The 21,124-nt window shown below is 46.8% G+C and overlaps 1 protein-coding gene across 4 annotated transcripts in view; it reads left to right on the top strand.

Moving 5' to 3' along the window:
* The first annotated feature begins 242 nt into the window (after positions 1–242).
* Positions 243–21,124, top strand: part of Bcl7c (BAF chromatin remodeling complex subunit BCL7C) — a 64,241-nt gene continuing 43,359 nt past the window's right edge. For 2 of the 4 annotated variants that reach the window (XR_015047806.1, XM_085841289.1), the window contains exons 1-5: positions 247–611; positions 1,089–1,167; positions 1,497–1,605; positions 1,700–1,861; positions 3,202–3,287. Coding sequence is in view for 3 of the 4 variants with exons in the window: in XM_085841289.1 (XP_085697415.1) it covers positions 520–611; positions 1,089–1,167; positions 1,497–1,605; positions 1,700–1,861; positions 3,202–3,287 (528 nt within the window). In the remaining variant the exon portion in view is untranslated. Of the gene's footprint in view, positions 612–1,088; positions 1,168–1,496; positions 1,606–1,699; positions 1,862–3,201; positions 3,288–3,842; positions 4,041–21,124 lie in introns of those variants that run through there. The other 2 variants (XM_021166338.3, XM_085841288.1) reach the window with 2 other exon arrangements.

Here is a 21,124-nt window from a genome sequence, read left to right on the forward strand (position 1 = left end):
CAAATTAAGTTGGGCAGCGTAGAATCAAACAGCCTGGAGAGGGCAGACGCGCGCACAGAGCATTTCAGGGACGCCCACCCGCCGCGGACGCACACCAGGACAGTCCCTCTCGCGCACCCCTGAGCCCACGTGGCCGGAACGCACCGCCTCGCTCGGGCCGCGCGCGTCCAGCCGCACAGCTGCCCCCCAGCTCTCCCTCTCCGTGGCTGGCAGAGGGCGCTGTGCGTCCGTGCGCCCCGAGGGGCGGGCCCGGGCCGGGGCGGGGCTGGCCGGGCTTCCAGGCCGGGGCTCTAGCAGCCCGCGCCGCCCGGGCCGCTCCGGGGACGGGCCGGGGCGGGGCGCGGTCTTAGGAAGCCAGGCGGGGACGCGCGGAGGCGTTGGGGAGCGAGGGAGGGCGCGGCCAACTCCCGGAGGGACGGCAGGCCGAAAGAGCGGCGCTGGGGCCTGGCGCGCAGCCTGAGATCGCCGGACCACAGGCCGCCCCGCCAAGGGCTCTGTCCGGGCCCCAGCCCCGCCAGCATGGCCGGCCGGACCGTGCGGGCCGAGACCCGGAGCCGGGCCAAAGATGACATCAAGAAGGTGATGGCGACCATCGAGAAGGTCCGGAGATGGTGAGCGCTGCCCCCGGGCCAGGGATACAGCCAAGCCACCTCCTCCAAACGCGTCCGCCCTTTCCTGGCCCGCTGCCCCCGCCCACCAGCTGTGCTCTGAATCGACAGGGCGCCCCCTTTCCCCGGCAATTCCCAGAGGTCTACAAAGCGTGGTCCGGAGTGGTGCTTTCCCTGAGCGGGAGCCCTCATCTATGCCCCGCCCCCTGAAGCTTTTGACACTCTAGCAAGCTCGGCCCCGGGTCTTCATTGCCAGAGTCCCTGGCCAGGCCTTGGTGGCGCCCTGCTGAGTGCCCCAGGTGTCTGCAAAACCGCAGCTCCAAGTTATATCCGTTTCTGCTTTGCCCTGGGGTTTGAGGGCTCTTTCTGCTTCTGTGCCAGTGTTCGCGAAGCTGTCCCTACCCTAGCACACCTCCCTGACCTCCAGTCTGTGGGGCTCATCCTTGGGCCTCCCTGATCCAGTCTCCTGACCTCCCACAGGGAGAAGCGTTGGGTGACTGTGGGTGACACTTCCCTTCGAATCTTCAAGTGGGTGCCTGTGGTGGATCCCCAGGAGGAGGTGAGCAAGCCCCAACCCCCAACAGGCTTTGCATCTGTGCAGCCTCAAGCAATTTCCCTCCCAGCCTTGGCCTCCACCTTCAGTCGGCTTGGAGACTCCAGTGTGGAGCCCAGGCAGATGGTAACGATTATTAGGGGGCACGAGCGCGAGCGCACTTACACACACACACACACACACACACACTTTCTCCAAGTTCAAGACCTAACCAATCTACACAACCTGAAGCAGCACCTTTCGCTTCTCTGAGCCTAGGTTTCCTTATTCGTATTGAAGGGCTTTGTAAGAGCTCCCTACACAACTAGCTCTGATCTTACCTCTCTAACCCCCAGGAGAGGCGGCGGGCAGGAGGCGGGGCAGAGAGATCCCGTGGCCGGGAGAGACGTGGTAGGGGCACCAGTCCCAGAGGGGGTGGCCCCCTCATCCTACTGGATCTCAATGGTATGTAGAGATTCTGGAATGGAGGGGGGGGGTGGGAAACTGAAGGAATCCCCTGGGGATCTCTGGCTAATTAACGCGGCTTTTGCTTCATCAGATGAGAACAGCAACCAGAGTTTCCATTCCGAAGGTTCATTGCAAAAGGGCACTGAGCCCAGCCCTGGGGGGACGCCCCAGCCCAGCCGCCCAGGATCACCCACTGGACCCCCAGAAGTGATTACTGAAGATACTCAGCCCCCACAACTGGGCCAGGAGAGAGGTAGGGCCCTGTGGCTCTCAGGAGCCCTCTCATCAAAGTTGAACCCACCATCCTGTCCTTGTTTCTATATTATGTCCTCTCTCCCGGTTCTGCCTCCCTCAGGGAATCTTCCCTGACCCTGGCAGAAGATCACCTCCAGCTGTGCCTCCTCTGGCTTCTTAGATCTATAGGGAGCATATCACCATCTGACATTTCTTTTTTTGCAGATTTATTTCTTTGCTTGCTTATTGTCTTTTTCTGTTATCATCTCCTGCCAGCCATACTGATCTTGATCATGTGGGATGCGTAATAGATGTTCAGAGAATAAATAATTCCAATAATCATAGGGATTAATAGCAATAGATTAACAGCTAACAGAACCGCTTGTCTGTGAGTAGTTCCTCTGAGCACTCCGATGTTCTGTTGTTTGTTTTCACATTTAATCTTCACTGTCATCTTTTGGGACCGATGATCCTATTATGAGTCCTCTCTGTACACGAGGAGACCAACATCTAGAGAAAGATGCCCAGACTTACAGAGCCAGTGACCAACACCTTGGGCTTGAGCACTCTTCAGCTCCTCTGTCTTCAAATAGTCCACCCCTTGTCTGGTCAGTACCACTTCCCAGGTGTGCCTGACTCCTGTGCCTTTGGCTCTGCCTTCTCGTTTCTCCCTCGCCTGTCCCGGTGGCCTCCACACAGCTGCAGAGCAGCTTTCCTAAAGCACACGTTCGAGATGGCTATTTTCCTGCTTCACATCCTTCTTCGGCTCCCCGAGGCTTTTGGTTCCTTCACTTTACACTGAGCCCTTGACAAACTGTTGCCGCCAAAATTGTTCCCCTGTCAAGAACACTGTGACATAGGCCCCTGGGCCATACCGAGATTGTTCCAAATACTTTTGCTAATATAAACTGATAGGGCCGGGGAAGCGTCCCGGTGGTAGGTGCTTACCTGACTTGCCTAAGGCCCTGAGCCCTATCTCTACTACCACAGAAATGTAAGAAATGAATGAATAAGTGAATGAATGAACTTGCTACCTGGCACTTACTGAGCAGCTCCACCCTTGATCCACACACACAGCAGCCTCTTGTGGTATGACTGACACTATTTCCATTCTGCAGATGATTTAGGATCTGTGGTTGCTAAGCATCTATTTCTGTCTGCCTAAGTTCTGCTCTATCTCTGTTGTCTCCTGGCTCACTCCCCACTAACAAGATCCAACCTGAGTCTTCCTTCCTTGGCAACTTGGCATCCCCCTCTGCTGCTACATGTGACCAGTGCCTGCCTGTTTCTTTTGTCCCTGATCCATTCTCCCAGCACAGACTCGCTGCTCAGGAAGTATCTCTTTGTTTGGTATTACAGATCCAGGGGGGACACCTGCAGGCGGTACTGATGAACCCCCAAAGCTGACCAAGGAGGAGCCTGTTCCAGAATTGCTAGAAGCTGAGGTGAGAGAGGCCAGAGTCTGCACTCTGGCCTTGTGGGGACTGGAGGCTTTGGGGAAGCAGGAAGACTTCATGCCAGGCTTAGCTGGAGGTTGGATTCGCGGGTAAAGAGTATTACAGTCAGCACCCTGAGGGCTGCTTCATGGCTGGTAGAAGAGCAGCGAGAGCCTGGAATGATCTTGGTGCTCCTCTAAGGACTTAAAAAAAAAAAAAATAAATCTAGGCTCAGAATGCAGCTTGGTGGAACTTCCTAAGCTTCCTAAGCGTGCGCAAGAGCCTGGGTCCCCTGCATTGCACAGACACACGTCCTGAGCTGTAAACTTAGCCTAAGACAGTGCCTTCCCCTATAAGAACTACCTTGATTTGCTTTTCAGAAAAATCAAGTTCTTTCCCCCAAACAGTGTTGCTTTTGTTTTTGGTGCCTTACCCTACATTCTGGTTACCCGGTCCTGGGCCAGACTCTGGGTTCCCACGGGAGCAGAGTGGAAAAGGCAGAGTCTAGGAGGCTGTACTCTCGGGTTAGAGTGGAGCTCACACCTGTCCGCCCTTCCTCTTCAGGCCCCTGAAGCTTACCCTGTCTTTGAGCCAGTGCCATCTGTCCCTGAGGCAGCCCAGGGTGACACAGAGGACTCGGAGGGCGCCCCCCCACTCAAGCGCATCTGTCCAAATGCCCCTGACCCCTGAGAAGCCGCCTGCCTCCTGTCCTGTTGCTCCAGGGGCCCCTTTGGCTTTTTATAAATAAAGACCCTTTTGTAATTTTGTGTCATGTCATTTCCCTGTCGAGGCTGGGGAGGGTCTTTGGAGACAGTTTTGGCTCATGCTCTGTTCCTCAGATGGGGTCACAAGGCTCTGAGATGACCTGTAGTCACGCCATGATTACATGTGGGGTGAGGGCTTGAGCCAGGACCTCGCCTCCCTTGCACCCCCACCTTGCCCTTCAGCGACCTTTACCTTGCCCAGGGCCCAGCAGATTGCAGTCCCCAATTTAGGAACCCAGGCCCAGAGGAAGCACTCAGCCCCCTCCCTGCCCTCAGTAAGTTACAGCATTGTCTCCAGCTGAGCCATCCCTTCCATGTGGAGCCCACACTTCTGGGCTGAGTCCTTGGCTCTTGTGTAATTATCATCTCCTCCTAGATGTCTTCCCCTGATGCTAGACGCCATCAGCATCCACACCTTTGAGTTTCTACAGACCTTTAAGCTTCCTTCCCTTCGTCTCAATATTTATCAGGCTGTTTTCTCAATATTTACAGACTTTGAGTCTGTATTTCTGTCTTTTAGGCTTCAGGCTTCTCAAGGATAGAACTAGGTTCCCAGCTGTTCCTAGCTCAACGCTGGGGACACAGCTTAGCAAATGCTTCATGAGTAACTGGGTAAATAAACAGGGCTGTAATCCCAGTACACAGGAGGATTATTGAGTTCCTCTGTCACTATATGTGTGGCTCTAGGCTGGTCATTTCTACTCTCTGACTCTTTGGTAGTTCTCTTTTTTTTTTTTTAAAGATTTATTTATTTATTGTATGTAAGTACACTGTAGCTGTCTTCAGACACTCCAGAAGAGGGCGCCAGATCTCATTACGGGTGGTTGTTAGCCACCATGTGGTTGCTGGGATTTGAACTCTGGACCTTTGGAAGAGCAGTCGGGTGCTCTTACCCACTGAGCCATCTCACCAGCCCTTGGTAGTTCTCTTGACCAATGGGGTAATAACTAGGCCTCACTCCCCACTCCACCCTTACCTGTCCCCAATCCGTCTCCCACCCCTGGCCAGTGCCTAGTGAGAAACTGCATACACGCACTCAATCTGTACTTGTCAGAGAAGCAGGGTCAGGTGAGTTAGCCCTGTTTTAATTTTTAACCAAAGGAGAGATGGAGGTTTCGGGAGGACTCACTTAACCCGTCCAAGCGTCTCTGGAAGTAATAGTGGAGCCAGGGTTGACTAGGAAGTCTGACTGCATGTGTTCGTTTTGCTGTGAAACCAAAAGTGACTGGCTTAGTGTTACCCAGATTTGTAGTATTATCATTCCGAAGGTCAGAAGTCCAAAATCAGTGTCACTGGGCTAGAGTCAAGGTGTCTGCAGGGCTGGCTCCTGCAGGAGGCTGTCAGGGAAAATCCATTTTCTTGGTGTTTCCAGCTTCTAGAAGCTACCTGGGTTTAGGAATGGATTCAAGCTGTGGCTTGGCCTCTCCTCAACCCCGCTGTGACTTCTAACCTTTTCGTCTTTCTGCTTCCATCATTAAGTCTCTTTACCTGGTCTTCCTGCTGCTCATGTGGCCCCATGTGATCATACTGGCTTGCCTAAGTATACAGGATCACCCCACCCCCACCCATCTATGAATTCAGTTTGTCTGAAAACCTCATTTTCAGGTGAAGTAACGTATTCCTTTTCTGGGGCTTAGGGCGTGGACACCTCAGAAGGGTCAGTAGTCAGCAGGCCACATGTGGTAACCTGCCATGTTCTCATACTGCTCAGTGACACTGGGAAGTGATGTAGATGCTCTGTAAACTGTAAAGAGCCTTGTGTGGCTTATCAGTTCAAGTTCTGGTTTTGAATTTCACTGTCTATGTTCAGTTTCTTTTTTTATTTTTATTTTATGTGTATGGGAGTTGTGCCTGCAAGTATGCCTGTCACTATGTGTGTGCAGTGCCAGAGGAGGCCAGAAGAAGGCGACACTGCCCCTGAAACTGGAGTTACAGTTTTAGCTGGGAATGGAACTTGGGTCCTCTGGAAGAACAACAGGTGCTCTTAACCCCTGAGCATAGGGGTTGTGCGTGCGCCCGCATTTGTGTGTGTGCCACACATCCTGGACCTGGAGTTATAAACAGTTGTGAGCCACCACGTGGACACTGGGGGCCTTCTCTCCAGCTCTGCTGTCATTCTCAGTGTGATGTGCCTCTTTGTTTTCATTTGCCTTGTTTTGTCATCTGTAAAATGGGATGAGAGTAAATGTGAGCCATTTTTTTTTTTTAAAGATTTATTTATTATATGTAAGTACACTGTAGCTGTCTTCAGACACTCCAGAAGAGGGCGCCAGATCTCGTTACGGATGGTTGTGAGCCACCATGTGGTTGCTGGGATTTGAACTCCGGACCTTCGGAAGAGCAGTCGGGTGCTCTTACCCACTGAGCCATCTCACCAGCCCGAGCCATTTTTTAAGAATGAAATGAGGAGCCGGGCGGTGGTGGTGGCGCACGCCTTTAATCCCAGCACTTGGGAGGCAGAGGCAGGCGGATTTCTGAGTTCGAGGCCAGCCTGGTCTACAGAGTGAGTTCCAGGACAGCCAAGAGTACACAGAGAAACCCTGTCTCGAAAAAAAAAAAAAAAATGAAATGAGGAATTACATGCAGAGAGAGCCCTTGATTGATGCACGGTAAGAGCTCAGTAAATGACAGTTCTTCTCCTTATCATCCCATATTACAGAGAAGGTGTTGGGCAAGCACCAGAGACCTGCCCATCAGGGAGGCGGGGCAGGGTTTGGCCCACAGCAGGTAGCCATTTCTGAGTAGCATTAAAGGACTAAAGCTCCTTTTTGCCACAGGCCTTGGCTATTGTCCCCAGGGGGCTGGTTCCTACTTTTCCCATGTCCATCACCTCCAGCCCTGCTTTGATCTAGGAGCCACTCATCCTCTGGTCACATCCCTGATGCACATGCTGTGCCCTCCCTTCCGTCTCCACGTGCATGCTTTCTGGGATTCTTCCCTTTGTGCTCCCTTCTTCCCCACTCTACCCTGGTCCATGTCACTGGAGCGTGTGTTGCTCTGTGCTAGTTTTTTCTTTATGGAAACTATATGCTCTCCTGCTTTACACCTGTTCTTAAGTGAATCCCCTTCCTCCAGATTCTGATCTGAGCCTCTGGACTCAAATGGCTGAATGGTGACAGAGCCCCTGAGATGTCACATGGACCTTAGTTTCATTTTCTTATCTCCTTATCCTTTCCATTTCTTATGCCCATTGTGTCCCCAGCCCTTCCTCCATTCCCTAGGAATGAGGTTCCTGAGCCAGCATGTCTAAGTCTCTATCCTGTCATTGTGTAGCTCTGTTAGTCAGGGTTCTCTAAAGGAGCACAGCTGACTGAATATATGTAAAGGTAATTTAGTAGAATGACTTCTGAGATGTTGTCCAGTTAGTCCAGCAATGGCTGTCTCCCAGTGGAAAGTTCTAGAATCCACTAGTTGTTCAGTACATGAGGCTGGGATGTCTCAGGTGGTCTTCAATATACTTGGGAATCCCAAAGAAGTAGACTGTAATGCCAGTGAGGGGATGGACTTGCCAGGGCCAGTGAGGGCAAGAAAGCAAAAAAACCAAAACCAAAAACAAAAAAAACCTTCCCTGTCCTTTATATAGGCTGTCGCCAGGAGGCATGGCCCAGATTTAGGATGGGTCTTCCCACCTCAGATGATCTAACCAGCACAAATCCCTTGGAGGTGTATCCAGCCACTTGGGTTTTAGCTAATTCATAGATTTCAAATCGCCAACCAAGAACAGCCACAGGCCCACCATTTATCAGCTTGTGACACAATCATCTCTCCTTATGTCATGCTTAATTTCCAAATGAAAACGGTAACCAGGTCATAATTATAACTTTAACATGTACAACCACAAATTCATTATACATTTTAGAATAGGTGGCAATGGCCCTTGAGGGAAGCTACTTTAATACCTCATAACTTAAATGTGAGAACCATTGATATTATCTCAATTGATGATACGCTGTATGCTAAAGAAATTTAGTGAAGAAAACACAATTATCTGTGCAAACAGATTTTTTTTTTTTTTTTTTTTTTTGGTTTTTGAGACAGGGTTTCTCTGTGTAGCCCTGGCTGTCCTGGAACTCACGTTGTAGACCAGGCTGGCCTTGAACTCAGAAATCCGCCTGCCTCTGCCTCCCGAGTGCTGGGATTAAAGGCGTGCGCCACCACGCCCAGCACAAACAGATTCTTAACAAAATATTCTGTATAGGCCAGGTAGGAGAGCTAAAGGGAGATCTGGGAACCCCTCTCCCCGCTGTGTCTTCCAAGTCCTTGATGGTGACAGTTGTCCTGGTATTCGATATTGGTTTTGATTTTCCATGGTAGAGAGTCACTCTAAAGACTCCCGTTCAGCCTTTCCAACCGTAATAGCCCTCACACCACAGACCAGGGAACCAGTGTGAGAATTCTGCCAACTTCTACGTATATCTATCCCGATTATGCATTCTGGGACTTGGGAAATAACCACAGGAGAAATTCAGGCTCTCCCTGGGCCTACTGTGAGTCAGACTTCAGCCTAAACTCCATGAATCACCTGGCTTCCATAAGCTCTGACTTTAACTGATGGGCCATAATGTTTCTAGGGGTTTCCCAGAGCCAGGGTCAGTTCAGAACAGCATTCAGTAGACCTCAGGCAGTCTGATAGTCTCCTTCCCCTCGTGTACAATTTCCCTTCTAAAAGACCCTAGGGCCCTCTGGGGAAGGACAGGAGAAAGACTAACAGTAAAACTTTTGGGTGTCTTATCAAGGTCCTTAATCATTGGAACTTGGCCACTCCCACTTCAGGGAGATCTGGGTCTGCAAACTGGCTCAACTCTAGAAATTGGTTCACAGGTTGAGATTCTCTCTTGGTCATGACTTAGTGTAGCCTTTTATTTGTTTGAGAAATTTTCTGCTTATATAGAGGAGAACATAGTAGGCTTCCTATCTGTTTCATGCCTGGAAACACCATGGTGGGTTACCCAGTACCTAAGTCCATACCAGTCATGCCACACTAAAATTCACATTGCCTGTGCTGACCATTATGGCAGGCAATTACGATCATTGCTTTGTGGTTGTGCTGCTCATTGGAATAACTATGATCACCTTGCCTTAGTTAATTCAGTGCTGCCACCTGGCCCTGCTACTCTGGGCCCCAGTTAAACCCATTGCATTTAATTCATCCACTGGGCAGCAGCATCTCCAGCCCTTAGGTCTGGCACAAGGAAAAGGGCAAAACTCTTCAAATGTGCTGGTGTCCCTCTCACCATTTTGTGTCTTAAAGGATTTGTGAAGGGCGTGTCTTCTGGGCCTTCACATTATGGAGGATTAGGTTTTACACAGCGTACCCACTCTAGCACTGCAATCCCCTGAGTCTTAAAATCCCTTCATCAGCACTAAGCCAAGGGGTATCAGGCATCTCCAACTCTGTCAATAAGCCTTCTTTTGATAGATGCTTCATCCAACCAATCAAAATTTGAAACCTGTTTAGACACTGTTCACTGTTGTGAAGAGACACTGAGACCAGGGCAACTCCTGTAAAGGAGAAAGCATTTAAACTGTGGTCTTGTTTCCCTTTTCAGAGGGTTAGTCTTTTATCATTATGGCGGGGAGCATGGTGGCAGGCAGGCTGGAGACATGCTGGAGAAGTAGTTGAGAGCTACATCCCGTGCACAGCCAGGTGGGGAGCATGGAGAGGTGTCACTGCGGTCTTTCTGCCTGGCCCGGTTCCTGAGTAACCACTTGGAAGGTTTTTGTGTATGGATAACTGCCTAGCGTGAGCTTGGGGCTGTTCCCTGACTAGCTCATCACTCATATAACCTGTTTCTTCTATTCTGTGTGCCACATGGTTGGTTACCTCCCCTCAGTTTCATAGATCTGTCTCCTCAGAGCCTGGGTGGGGAATCTCCCCCAGGCCTGACTAACTCCCCAGAGTTCCTATCTCTTTACCAGAACTCCCGCCTCTTCTTCCCTGCCTTTTGCTAATAGGCCATCAGCTTTTTATTGACAGGCGATTCTTCCACACAGTACACAAGAAATTCTCTGTACATCTCTCCCTTTTAGTTCAATGAAAGGCTCTTTCTCTAACATCAGTAAACTATGTATGATAAGAATAATCACGATAACTATCAGGTGAGAATTACTTTCAGAACATCCAGTCCATTTGTATTTAGCAACCTTGGAAAAAAGTACTCTACCATCTATTCTGTCTTAGGGAGTTAGAGCTCTGTACATAAATCATTTTCTATCAAAATTTGCGTTTATAAACCTAAGAATAGCTTCTTAGACCGTAAAACATTTTCTCAAATCCTAAACAGTTTAAGCCTAAGACTGTAACTACCCAGTCTTCAGCCCTATCAGAGACCCGAGAAGGAATGAAACTACCCGAGTATACAGGTACAGGCAGTGCAGATGAAGCAGCTTCCAAATCTATAGACATGACAGACAGCTGGCTGCCTGCACAGCCACATGACATCTCCCCAAGTCATTGGAGCACCATCACAGCCCTCGTTCAGAATATCTGACAGACACTCTGGGAGCAGGAGCTATGAAGGACTTGCCCACCCTATCCCTGAGAAGCTCAGCAGTTGACTTGCCTGCATCCTGTTGGTCCAGTTTGGACAGCATACTGTCAGCGGCTGAAGCAAGGGCAGTTTCCTGCCCAGTGGCTTGTTTGCCACGTTTGAAGCAAACTCCATACGGAGGTTCTCGATGCTCATCATCTTCTATGAAGTAGAATGGGGGTGCTGCCTGGAGCTGACCTGTCTGTGTCAAGAAACGTCCTTTTATTAATAAAACATCTTTAAGTGCCATTTTCTGTAGCTCCCTGAGAGTTTTTAAAGACTGTCTATCTATAGTAGATCTGAATAGGCAAACATTGCTTGTTTCTGTCTACTTACTATCTGTCGAACCTAGGAAATATATTTATTTCTTTTTTTTTAAAAGATCTATTTATTTATTTTATTTATATGAGTACATTTTATTTATATGACACCAGAAGAGGAAATCAGATCCCATTACAGATGGTTGTGAGCCACCATGCGCTTGCTGAATATTGAACTTAGGAGCTCTGGAAGAACAGTCAGTGCTCTTTAACTGCTGAGCCATCTCTCTAGCCTAATTTCTGTTATTAACTAAATTAGTTAACATGACCATAAGTTTGATTGACCTAACCTGCATTTTTTATTTATCATAAACAGTTTCTAATAACAGCTTTTAAAAGGACTAGATTTTAATATTGCATTTTTAAGAATTACATAGGTATAATACCTGCAAAAAGTTGAAACATATATGTATATGTGTTACAGTTATATAATGCATATGTATACATTATATGTATATATAAATATGATATTTGCTACATATAACACACACATATACGTATGTGTGTATATACATAGTATATTGTAGCAAAATATAACCTTAAATTTGTATCACTGAACAAAGCCCATACCAATGTAAAATTATTTGGCTTGTTGAAGTTCTTTGGCCTAAAAGCAGATTTAATAGTCTACCGTTTTACCCTATTATTCTTGTGCCCCCTTCCCCGTTTGTTTCTTTTCATTCCTTCTCCCCAATTTTCCTTTTCATCCGTTTTCCCCCTTATTTCCCCTTAGATGGAGGAAAGCAAAAGAAAGAAATCATTGACTAACCTCTTTACCTTGTTTCCTCCCTGACCAAGACCACTAACAACTTGTAACAACTCCCTTTTAACATCTGTCATCCAACAAACAACGATAGAGCATCCACCCCACTCCTTGTTTTTTGCTTTTTTTTCAAGACAGGATTTCTCTGTGTAGTCCTGGCTGTCCTGGAACTCACTTTGTAGACCAGGCTGGCCTCGAACTCAGAAATCTGCCTGCTTCTGACTCCCAAGTGCTAGGATTAAAGGCGTGCGCCACCACTGCCCGGCTTGCTTTTTTTTTTTTTTTTAAATAAAGATTTATTTTATATATGTGAGTGCACACTGTAGCTGTCTTCAGACACAACAGAAGAGGTCATCGAATGCCATTACAGATGTTTGTAAGCCACCATGTGGTTGCTGGGAATTGGACTCAGGACCTCTGGAAGAGCAGTCAGTGCTTTTAACCACTGAGCCATCTCTCCAGCCCCCGTCATGGTTGTTTTAGCTGCATTGGTGTCTGTAAACATATGAACTTTCACAGGTAATATACACTTTTGCATTAACGTATGTATAAAATGTATGGTGTGCACAATCAGCTAAAGATGATTTTATACGCTGCTCTCTGTACTAGCAGGGAAGCCATCTGTCTTACTTTTATAAGTTAGTTTAGATTGTATAATCAAACTAATATCAACTTTTATGCTATTTGAAAGGATGGCATGGAAAGTCCTGAGGATTTTGTAGCCGACAAGATTTATTGGCTGTGCTTAGCTGAAGCCTTGGTTGGAGACATTTTCATGTCTCAGCCAGTCTCAGAGCTACTCCCATGTAGAGGGATCAGCAATACATGTAACCTGTTTTGTTGGTATTCTTGATTTCTTTCATGTCTGCAGTCAGGATCTTCAGGGGGTCTCCCCTGGTCAAATCTGATTTTCATTCATTTTGAAGGAATCCGTAGCTTTTCTTCTCCTGTTGAAACAAAGACAGAACCTCTTCTCCAGCATGACGCTTTTCCTTTCCGATAGTCTAAAGTTATAACATGTATGCGGATGTACTTACCAGCCCTTGTAACAATCCAGGGTATGTTATCTATCTATGGGGGATTTCAGGCCCTGCTTTTGTTTTATGAATATATCCTTTATTTCTGTATTGGGAAGAAAACCCTCAATGATCCTTTGTTTAAGTTTCCTTTTATCAGTAAGAGATTACTTCTGTGAGCTGACTCCTCAGTAGCCATCTCATTTAGTAAACCAATAAGGACTCTATTAGCAGTGTTCCTCCCTATAAATTTTGAGAGCCAACTTTTGTGGTGTCTGGTTTATGGGCACTTTGGACAGTCTGTAACTGTCTTTGATAGCAGGAATCTCTCCTACTTTACGGCTCGTCCTTGAAGTTGGAGGAGTTAGTTAATCTGTGCTTTCTGCTGCAGCAGATCTCTCCCTCATTCATTCATGGCTATAGCTGCCGTATGTAGCTGTAATTTTTCTATTTGACTTTCAGGTCCTGTATATTTAAGTTATTTTATATTTAGCTTTGTCTGGTGTAAAGTTACAACTCCTTGAAATTGAATATCTACCTTTTGAAGAGGCCAAATCTGGCGGCTAGGATTTTGTTGAGATTGTAGTAGCATCTGTTCTTATGTCTGCCATTCCTTTAGTTTTAATATTATTTATAAATACCTTTAGTTTTGTCCTCTGATAATCTGTAAAAGTTTGTCAAAATGTCTTAATTTGGTGCCTTGGGGTTTTATTGCTGTGAAGGGACATGACCAACATAACTTTTTTTTTTTAAATATTCATTTATTTATTTCATGTATATGAGTACACTGTCACTGTCTTCAGACACACCAGAAGAGGGTGTCGGATGCCATTACAGATGGTTTTGAGCCACCATGTGGTTGCTGGGAATTGAACTCAGGACCTCTGGAAGAGCAGTCAGTGCTCTTTTTTTTTTTTTTTTTTTCCCGAGACAGGGTTTCTCTGTGTAGCCCTGGCTGTCCTGGAACTCACTCTGTAGACCAGGCTGGCCTTGAGTTCAGAAATCCACCTGCCTCTGCCTCCCAAGTGCTGGGATTAAAGGTGTGCACCACCACCGTCCGGCCTGCAGTCAGTGCTCTTAATCACTGAGCCATCTCTTCAGCCCCCAACGGAATTCTTGTCAAGGAAAACATTTAATTGACGCTGGCTTACAGTTTCAGAGGTTCAGTCCATTATCATCATGGTAGGAAGCATGGAATCCTGCAGGCAGATGCTTGATGCTGGAGGAGCTGAGATTTCTACATCTTGATCCAAAGGCAGCAAGGGTAATGTCTTCAGCAGGCAGCCAGGAGGAGGGTCTGATTTCACACTTGGGGAACTTGGGCACCAGAAGACTATAAGCTAACCTCACAGTGATGCGCTTCCTCCAACAAGGTCACACCTCCTAATAGTGCCACTCCCTGGGGGCCAAGCATTCGAACACTGGTCTGTGGGGGCCAAAGCTATTCAAACGTTTGGTGTCCATAGCATCCTCTGTTCTGTCTACTGGAGTTGCTCTGTCTTTAAACGGTGAGTCATGTTCAAGCTGCGCTGTCTGTTCTCTGGGCTTTACTTTTTCCAGTTGCTCTCCAGAGCAGTGTTTTCTTGGCTGGCAGGGAATGAATAGTTCATGTTGTTTTCTGTTGGACCTATTTTGATAGTAAGAAGCCGCCTTGAGTATCTCTTGCTGATCTGTATTCATAAGCCCTGTGTCTGCTCTCTCCACATCTCAGGAAACCTTTTCCATGGATTGTAGAAACTATTATTCTGGGCTGGAGAGATGGCTCAGTGGGTAAGAGCACCTGACTGCTCTTCCGAAGGTCCAGAGTTCAAATCCCAGCAACCACATGGTGGCTCACAACCACCCGAAATGAGATCTGATGACCTCTTCTGGTGTGTCTGAAGACAGCTACAGTGTACTTACATATAGTAAATAAATCTTAAAAAACAAAACAAAACAAAACTATTATTCTTAGAAACCGTTTGCTTGGGCTGGGGAGATGGCTCAGTTGGTAAAAGCACTGACTGTTCTTCTGAAGGTCCTGAGTTCAAATCACAGCGACCACACATGGTGGCTCACAACCACCCATAATGAGATCTGGCGCCCTCTTCTGGCTCATCTGAAGTCAGCTACAGTGTACTTATGTATAATAATAAGTAAATCTTTGCAAGCAGAGACTGAGTGAGCGGGCCAACCAGAGCAAGCAGAAGTGCTAAAAATTCAATTCCCAACACCCACATGAAGGCTCACAACCATCTGTACGGCTACAGTGTATTCATATACATAAAAAATAAACAAATCTTAAAAAAAAAAAAAAAAAGAAACTGTTTGCTTACAGTCCTTTAGTCTTTTAGGAAATGGCTTGATCTTCCACGACCAAAGCATTGGACATTCTGAGCTCTCAAATTGTGTGCAGCTGTCTTTCAGATCGTAACAGAATTGTACAAGTTAGATCCAATAGCCATAGTAGTTTTAATCCGTTCATGAATAGGTGTGGGTCTGGTCTTTAAATATCTAATAACCTTTTGTATTCAATGTTAGCTTTCTCAAAGTCTAAAGATTGAATCTCAATTCTGTCTTTTTCACTGTGGTCTTTTATCATTTATAGTAGTTTGCCAAAAATACTTGGTTTTTGGTCTCTGCTGAGGTTTTTGGGTTTTTTGTTTGTTTGTTTGTTTTTGTTTGTTGTTGTTGTTGTTGTTGGTTTTTGTTTTTTTTTTTTTGAGAGAGGGATTCTCTCTAGCCCTGGCTGTCCTGGAACTCACTCTGTAGACCAGGCTGACCTCGAACTCAGAAATCTGCCTGCCTCTGCCTCCCGAGTGCTGGGATTAAAGGCGTGCGCCACCACCGCCCGGCTGGCCTGTCTATTGAAGCTACTCTTTGACATCTGGGTTGTTAATGTCAACCATAACCAGAACAGTCTGTTTAACTGTCTTGAAGATGTCTCCCTGTTGTTGACCTGAGATGGCTGACTTAAGTTTGATATCGGGGCCTCTTGGGGCATTTCCTGACACGGGGTTGCCTTATTTGTCCCTGGATGATCACATTCATTAGCCCCATGACAGCCTTTGTCAAACCTTCTGCTTACTCTTTTTGCATGTTATCTCTAGAAAAAAGAAAATGTCATTTCAAGGACTGCCATGCTTACAGTCGCTTTTAAAATGACCTTCCTTGCCCCAATGAAAACATTTGACAGTTTAGTTTGGCTTTTCCTAAAACCTTTAGAGATCACTTCTGTTAAAGTCATACCATACGAGTGAGATCCAGTATGAACTGTATTTTTTTTTTGTTGTTATATGTAAGTACACTGTAGCTGTCTTCAGACACTCCAGAAGAGGGAGTCAGATCTTGTTACAGATGGTTGTAAGCCACCCTGTGGTTGCTGGGATTTGAACTCTGGACCTTTGGAAGAGCAGTCAGGTGCTCTTACCCACTGAGCCATCTCACCAGCCCTGAACTGTATTTTTAATCTGATCATCCACTGGTGCTGATCTTGCCTGGTCACCTTGTTGGATTCAGAGTTAGCATCTTCAAAGACTGAAGCTCCAGTCAGGGCTTTCCTGGCTTGCGGATGCGATGCCCTTCTGTCTACACTGCAGTCTCTCTGTGAACAGTCAGCGAATGCTTCTTTTGGGTCTTGTACGATCTGAGTAAGTGGTTCCATTCCTTTCCCTGCTCTTCAGCCTTGTCCCACTGTTTAAAGCTGGCATGTGACATGAGGCCATGGTGACTTCGCCATATATGACTTGCATCTGTACCTCAGCAAAATGATGGTCACCTAGGCTGATTTTGAGAGATATTGATAGATACCTCTGTCTCTATTTCTCTGTTCCATCGCCCTAGCCTCTTCTCTCCACCATGAGCACTACTGTAACTGCAGACCAGGTTCTAATATTGCTCTTGTCTTTCCAGTCTTGGGGGATTATTTTATTTTGAATCGCCCAAGATTTTAATATCTGCTTCACAAATGGTGAATGCACACCATAAATTGTTGACAGTTTCCTCAGTCTTTTTTTCAAATCCAGCGTACCCATGGGACCCCATCCAAATTCTTCCGGAGGGTGGCCACCGTCTGTTAGCTGGTGTCTCACGCTAACTGGATGATAAACGAAGGTTGGTTTTCTGACAACCTTTGGCTGCCTTTCCTGGTCTTCATTATGTGGCAGTGTTGTAGACTCTGGCTTTATCTCCTGTGACTATCTTAGTATCATCCTTAATTCTATTTATAATTTTTTTCTAATTTCTCTTCTCAGGTCTGTCGTCATTTTTTATATTTCTCTTTTTCTTGTGTTTCTCCTATCTTTGTATTTGCCTCCTTTTTATTTATAATCTTATCTAATTTGCTTTCTAAAGCCTGTGTCCAGTTTTCAAATTTCTCCTTTTCTTGAATCACTAGAGCCCATTTTTTGAGAAGGTATATAATACCATTGGGATTTACTAGCATCATAATACCCACAGTTGCAACGTGTCAATTTCATTAGGTCGGATATCTCTCTCCTTTTTGTTTCTGCCTTTAAGTCATTTAAAACGGCATTATTTTTTTTAATTTTTAATATTTTTATTACATATTTTCCTCAATTACATTTCCAATGCTATCCCAAAAGTCCCCCATAAAATGGCATTATATATGAGTCCAAAAGCTCTTTGTGTTTTTATCTGTCTTCTCTTATTCCTTTTTAACTTTATTAATTTAAAATTCTTTCTACCTTGCCTATATTTTTTCACACCCAGTCCTTCCCCCTCTTTATCATTAAAACATAATTTCAAACATTTTTTTACCTGATTAGAAGTTTGGCTGTGCTCTGATTTCTTCTGGGTGTTCTCTCAGTCAGTGTCTGGTTTCTGCTTCCCAAGCGGTGACTAGCCCTGCCCCTGCCCTTTCATTCCCAGGGAGAGGCACTTCTGCCTTCCATGTGTTTGTGGCTGACATCACACAGGTCGGTGGATATCAGCCAGGAGCTTCGGGGAGCTGCGGCTCGGGAGATGCCGGCCCCTCCCCCACTCTGAGAAGTTGTTGGGCCCTCGAGGTGGCAGGCTCCCCAGGCCAGCACGTGGCTCTGGAGGCGAGCGCTGCTGCCCTTGGTGGGTTTGCTCTTCGGTGAGAACTGAGCCTCACACCTGCCAGTTGTAGCTGGGAGCTGAGCCTGTCTGCCCCACCCAGCTCTGGGAAGTTTTTCTGCTTGTGGATTGTGCCTGGGGCTCCAGCTCCCTGCTGACTGCCGGCTGCTGACATGCCTCCCTCCCTTTCCTCTCTCTTACAGGCATTCAGCCTCCTGCCCAGCTAGCTAACTAAACTTGCATGGGAAACGTTTTTTTTTCCTGCCATCCAGCCGGGACTTTTTCTCAGGTTGTAAGCTTGGATTCTAGGAGCCTTTACATTGAATGTCATTTGTGACTGTGGTTTTGTTTTGTTTTCCTACCCAGGAGCTAGTTCGCTGATAACAGCTCAGAGGTTTCTTATGTATGAGTGAATGGCTAGGCCATAAGCTTAGCCTTGTTTGCTGACTTGCTCACAACTTAGGTAACCTATTTATCCCATTCTGGTATGTGCCACATGTTTGGTTACCTCTCCTCAGTTTCTGAGTCCATCTCCTCAGAGTCAGGGTGGCAAATCTCCCCATGCCTGACTAACTTACTAGGGTTCCCGTCTCTTTACTGGAATTTCCATCTATTTCCTGGCTTTTTGCTAATAGGCCATCAGCTTCTAAGAGAGGCTTCAGTAACTGTCAGCAAATTGGAAGGCTTGTTTCAGATATTTTTAAAAAATGCATCTTTATACTTCTGCTACTTTTGAACAAACTACTCCTGGGAGATATATATAGTTCTAGCTCTATCTATCTATCTATCTATCTATCTATCTATAATGTAATATTAGAATGTCTTTGAAGGCTAGAGGAATAGAGCACATACATATGTATGTATAAATGTGTATGTATATGTATATGGGATTTATTAGAATGCCTTCCAAGGCATCATCTGGCTAGTTAAACAACATCTGTCTCCTGATGGAAAAGTCCAAGAATCCAAGAGTTGTTCAGTGACGTGAGGTTGGACGTCTCAGCTGGTACATAGGAATCCTGAAGCCGTAGGTTTTAATACCAGTGAGAATGAGGGCAAGAAACAAAAGCTTCCTTCTTCTATGTCCTTCCTATATATAGGCTGCCACCAGAAGGTATGACCTGGACTTAGGGTGCGTCTTCTCTCCCCCATGATCCACTGAAGAAAACTCTTCTACAGGTGTGCCTGCTTGGCTTATGTTAATTCCAGCTGTAGTCAAGTTAACAGAAATAGTCATCACATTAGCCTAGGGTGTAGACATTAAATATCAGGTTCTCGTGCCTCCGTCCCCCTAGTGCTTGGATCACAGGCACGTACTACCTTGCTTGCTTTCATTCAGTGCTGAAGGTTGAGCCTAGGGGTCTGTGCATTCTAAGAAGTACTCCACTGGCTGAGCCACATACCCAGCCTTGCTCTCCTTTCTTTCAGTGCCAAGAAAAATGCTGCGGCAGCTTCCCGACAGCTTCTTGCTTCACTCCTGCCCCGCTTTGGCCTGAACTCCTCTGCTCTGAGGTGGGCAGCCCTTCCTAAGCCCACACCTGTCCATAGTGCCCCCCGCCAGCCTTCTTGTCTTGTCCCTTCCATGCAGGACGGGGCCTCTGCTGCACCAGCGATTTCCCCAGCTGCCCTTCCTCATGGCCTCACTCCTGAGGCTTCAGTTCAGCTATGCCACGACTCATCCTCTCCCCATCTGTCAGGTCCCTCTTGTCTTGCCGACCTTGGCTTTGGAGTATCTTGCCTCTGACCTTCCATGGTGTCCCTGCCCCCTGCTCTGAGGGCCTTGCAAATAAAATGTAAGGTCAGCCAGAGACTCACCATCAGCTCTATCAGGGCAAATGGAATCCCTGAATTGGTGACATGGAGTTACTGTCTACTAACTGTTTACTGGGCATTGTTCTGGGTCCTGGACTGGAGCATTAACAAGAAAAGGACCCTACCTTCAGGATTCCGCCCTGGGGTTGTCAGGGCCACTGATAGGAAGTTAGACACTAATAATGTCCCATAAATGAAGGGGAGATGTCCAGAGAAGTGCATCTTGGGATTTTCTATTGTTGTGTGTGACATTGCAGAGTGTGTGATCACAAACGGAGAAAACTCTAATGTCCCAGGTGATATAATCTTGTGGGAACTGTCATATGTGCTGTCATATATGTTGTCATATATGCTGCTCACTGTTGGCTGAAGCATTGTTGTGTGGCTTGTGAGGAGGGTACTTTGGAAATTTTCTGCAGGAAAAGAGAAATGGGAGAAGAAACTGGCTGTAATTTTAAATAAAGAGGTCAGAAGAGGCTTGAGTGAGGTAGTGTATGAAGAAAAGCCCGAGCAGCGGTCCCCAACCTTTTTATTGCTGCAGCCCTTTAAATACAGCGCCTCATGCTGGCTGTTCTGGCTCCCAACCATAACATTATTTTCACTGCTACTTCATAACTATAATTTGCTACTGTTATGAATCATAATATAAATATGTAGTATGCAGGGTATCTGAGGTGTGACAAGTTGGGGGCTGCTTCTATGAAGCCTGTGAAGGTCTGGGTGAAGAGTATTTCAGGCAGAGGGAGTAGCCAGTGTGAGCCCTGAGTGAGGAAGCGCCTGGCAGCAAGGTCTCAGTTGCCTGAGCTGAAGGGAGGTGGAGAGAGCATGCATGGGCAGTGAGTTCGCGTGGGAGAGCGAGCGGCACGGGCAGGCCAAGCACACAACCTGCCATCCAGACTGGGGGACTTAAAAACTGTCGGGATATTTAATATCTAATCAGTTTTGCATTTATTTACTGTGTATTGAGCTCAGTGCACCCATGCTGTTTTCTCCAGTGGAAGTCAGAGGACAATCTAAAAAAGGGCTTTCTTCTTCCTCCTTATGGGTACCCAGACAGAACTCAGATCACTAGGCTTGGTGGCAGGCAGTCATCTGTTGAGACATCTCACCAACCCTACATTTGTAATGTGAGCCTTTCTGTGACTGTCCCACTTCCCAAATACTGACACAGAGACTATATTTACTTATAAGCTTCTGGCCCTATAGCTAGGCATTTTCCCCCTAGCTCCCCATTTATACTCATCTAAGCTCTGCCACGTGGCTCCTTCCTTCCCGGCATGCTTCTTCCTCAGTGTTGGCTGACTGAACCTCCTGAGCCTGATTCTCTTTCCCTGAGTTCTCTCTCCCTCTCTCTCCCTCTCCCTCTCCCTGATCCCCGTTCCCCGTTCCCCCCTCTAAGTCCCCCCTTACCATTCTGCATTTTGCTATAGGCTGTAGACTTTTTATTTTAATCAATCAGAAGGTGCCTTAGTCAGGCAAGGAAGTCAGAGACATATCTTCACACAGTGTACAAAAACACCACTCCAACATATATTCAAGAGTGTGTGTGTATCTTCTGTGTGTATTCCCATGCCACAGTATACAAGTAGAGATCAGAGGGTAAC

Source organism: Mus caroli, unplaced genomic scaffold (genome assembly GCF_978045245.1).
Source record: "Mus caroli unplaced genomic scaffold, Mus_caroli_1 scaffold_8, whole genome shotgun sequence".
Classification (NCBI taxonomy): Eukaryota; Metazoa; Chordata; class Mammalia; order Rodentia; family Muridae; genus Mus; species Mus caroli.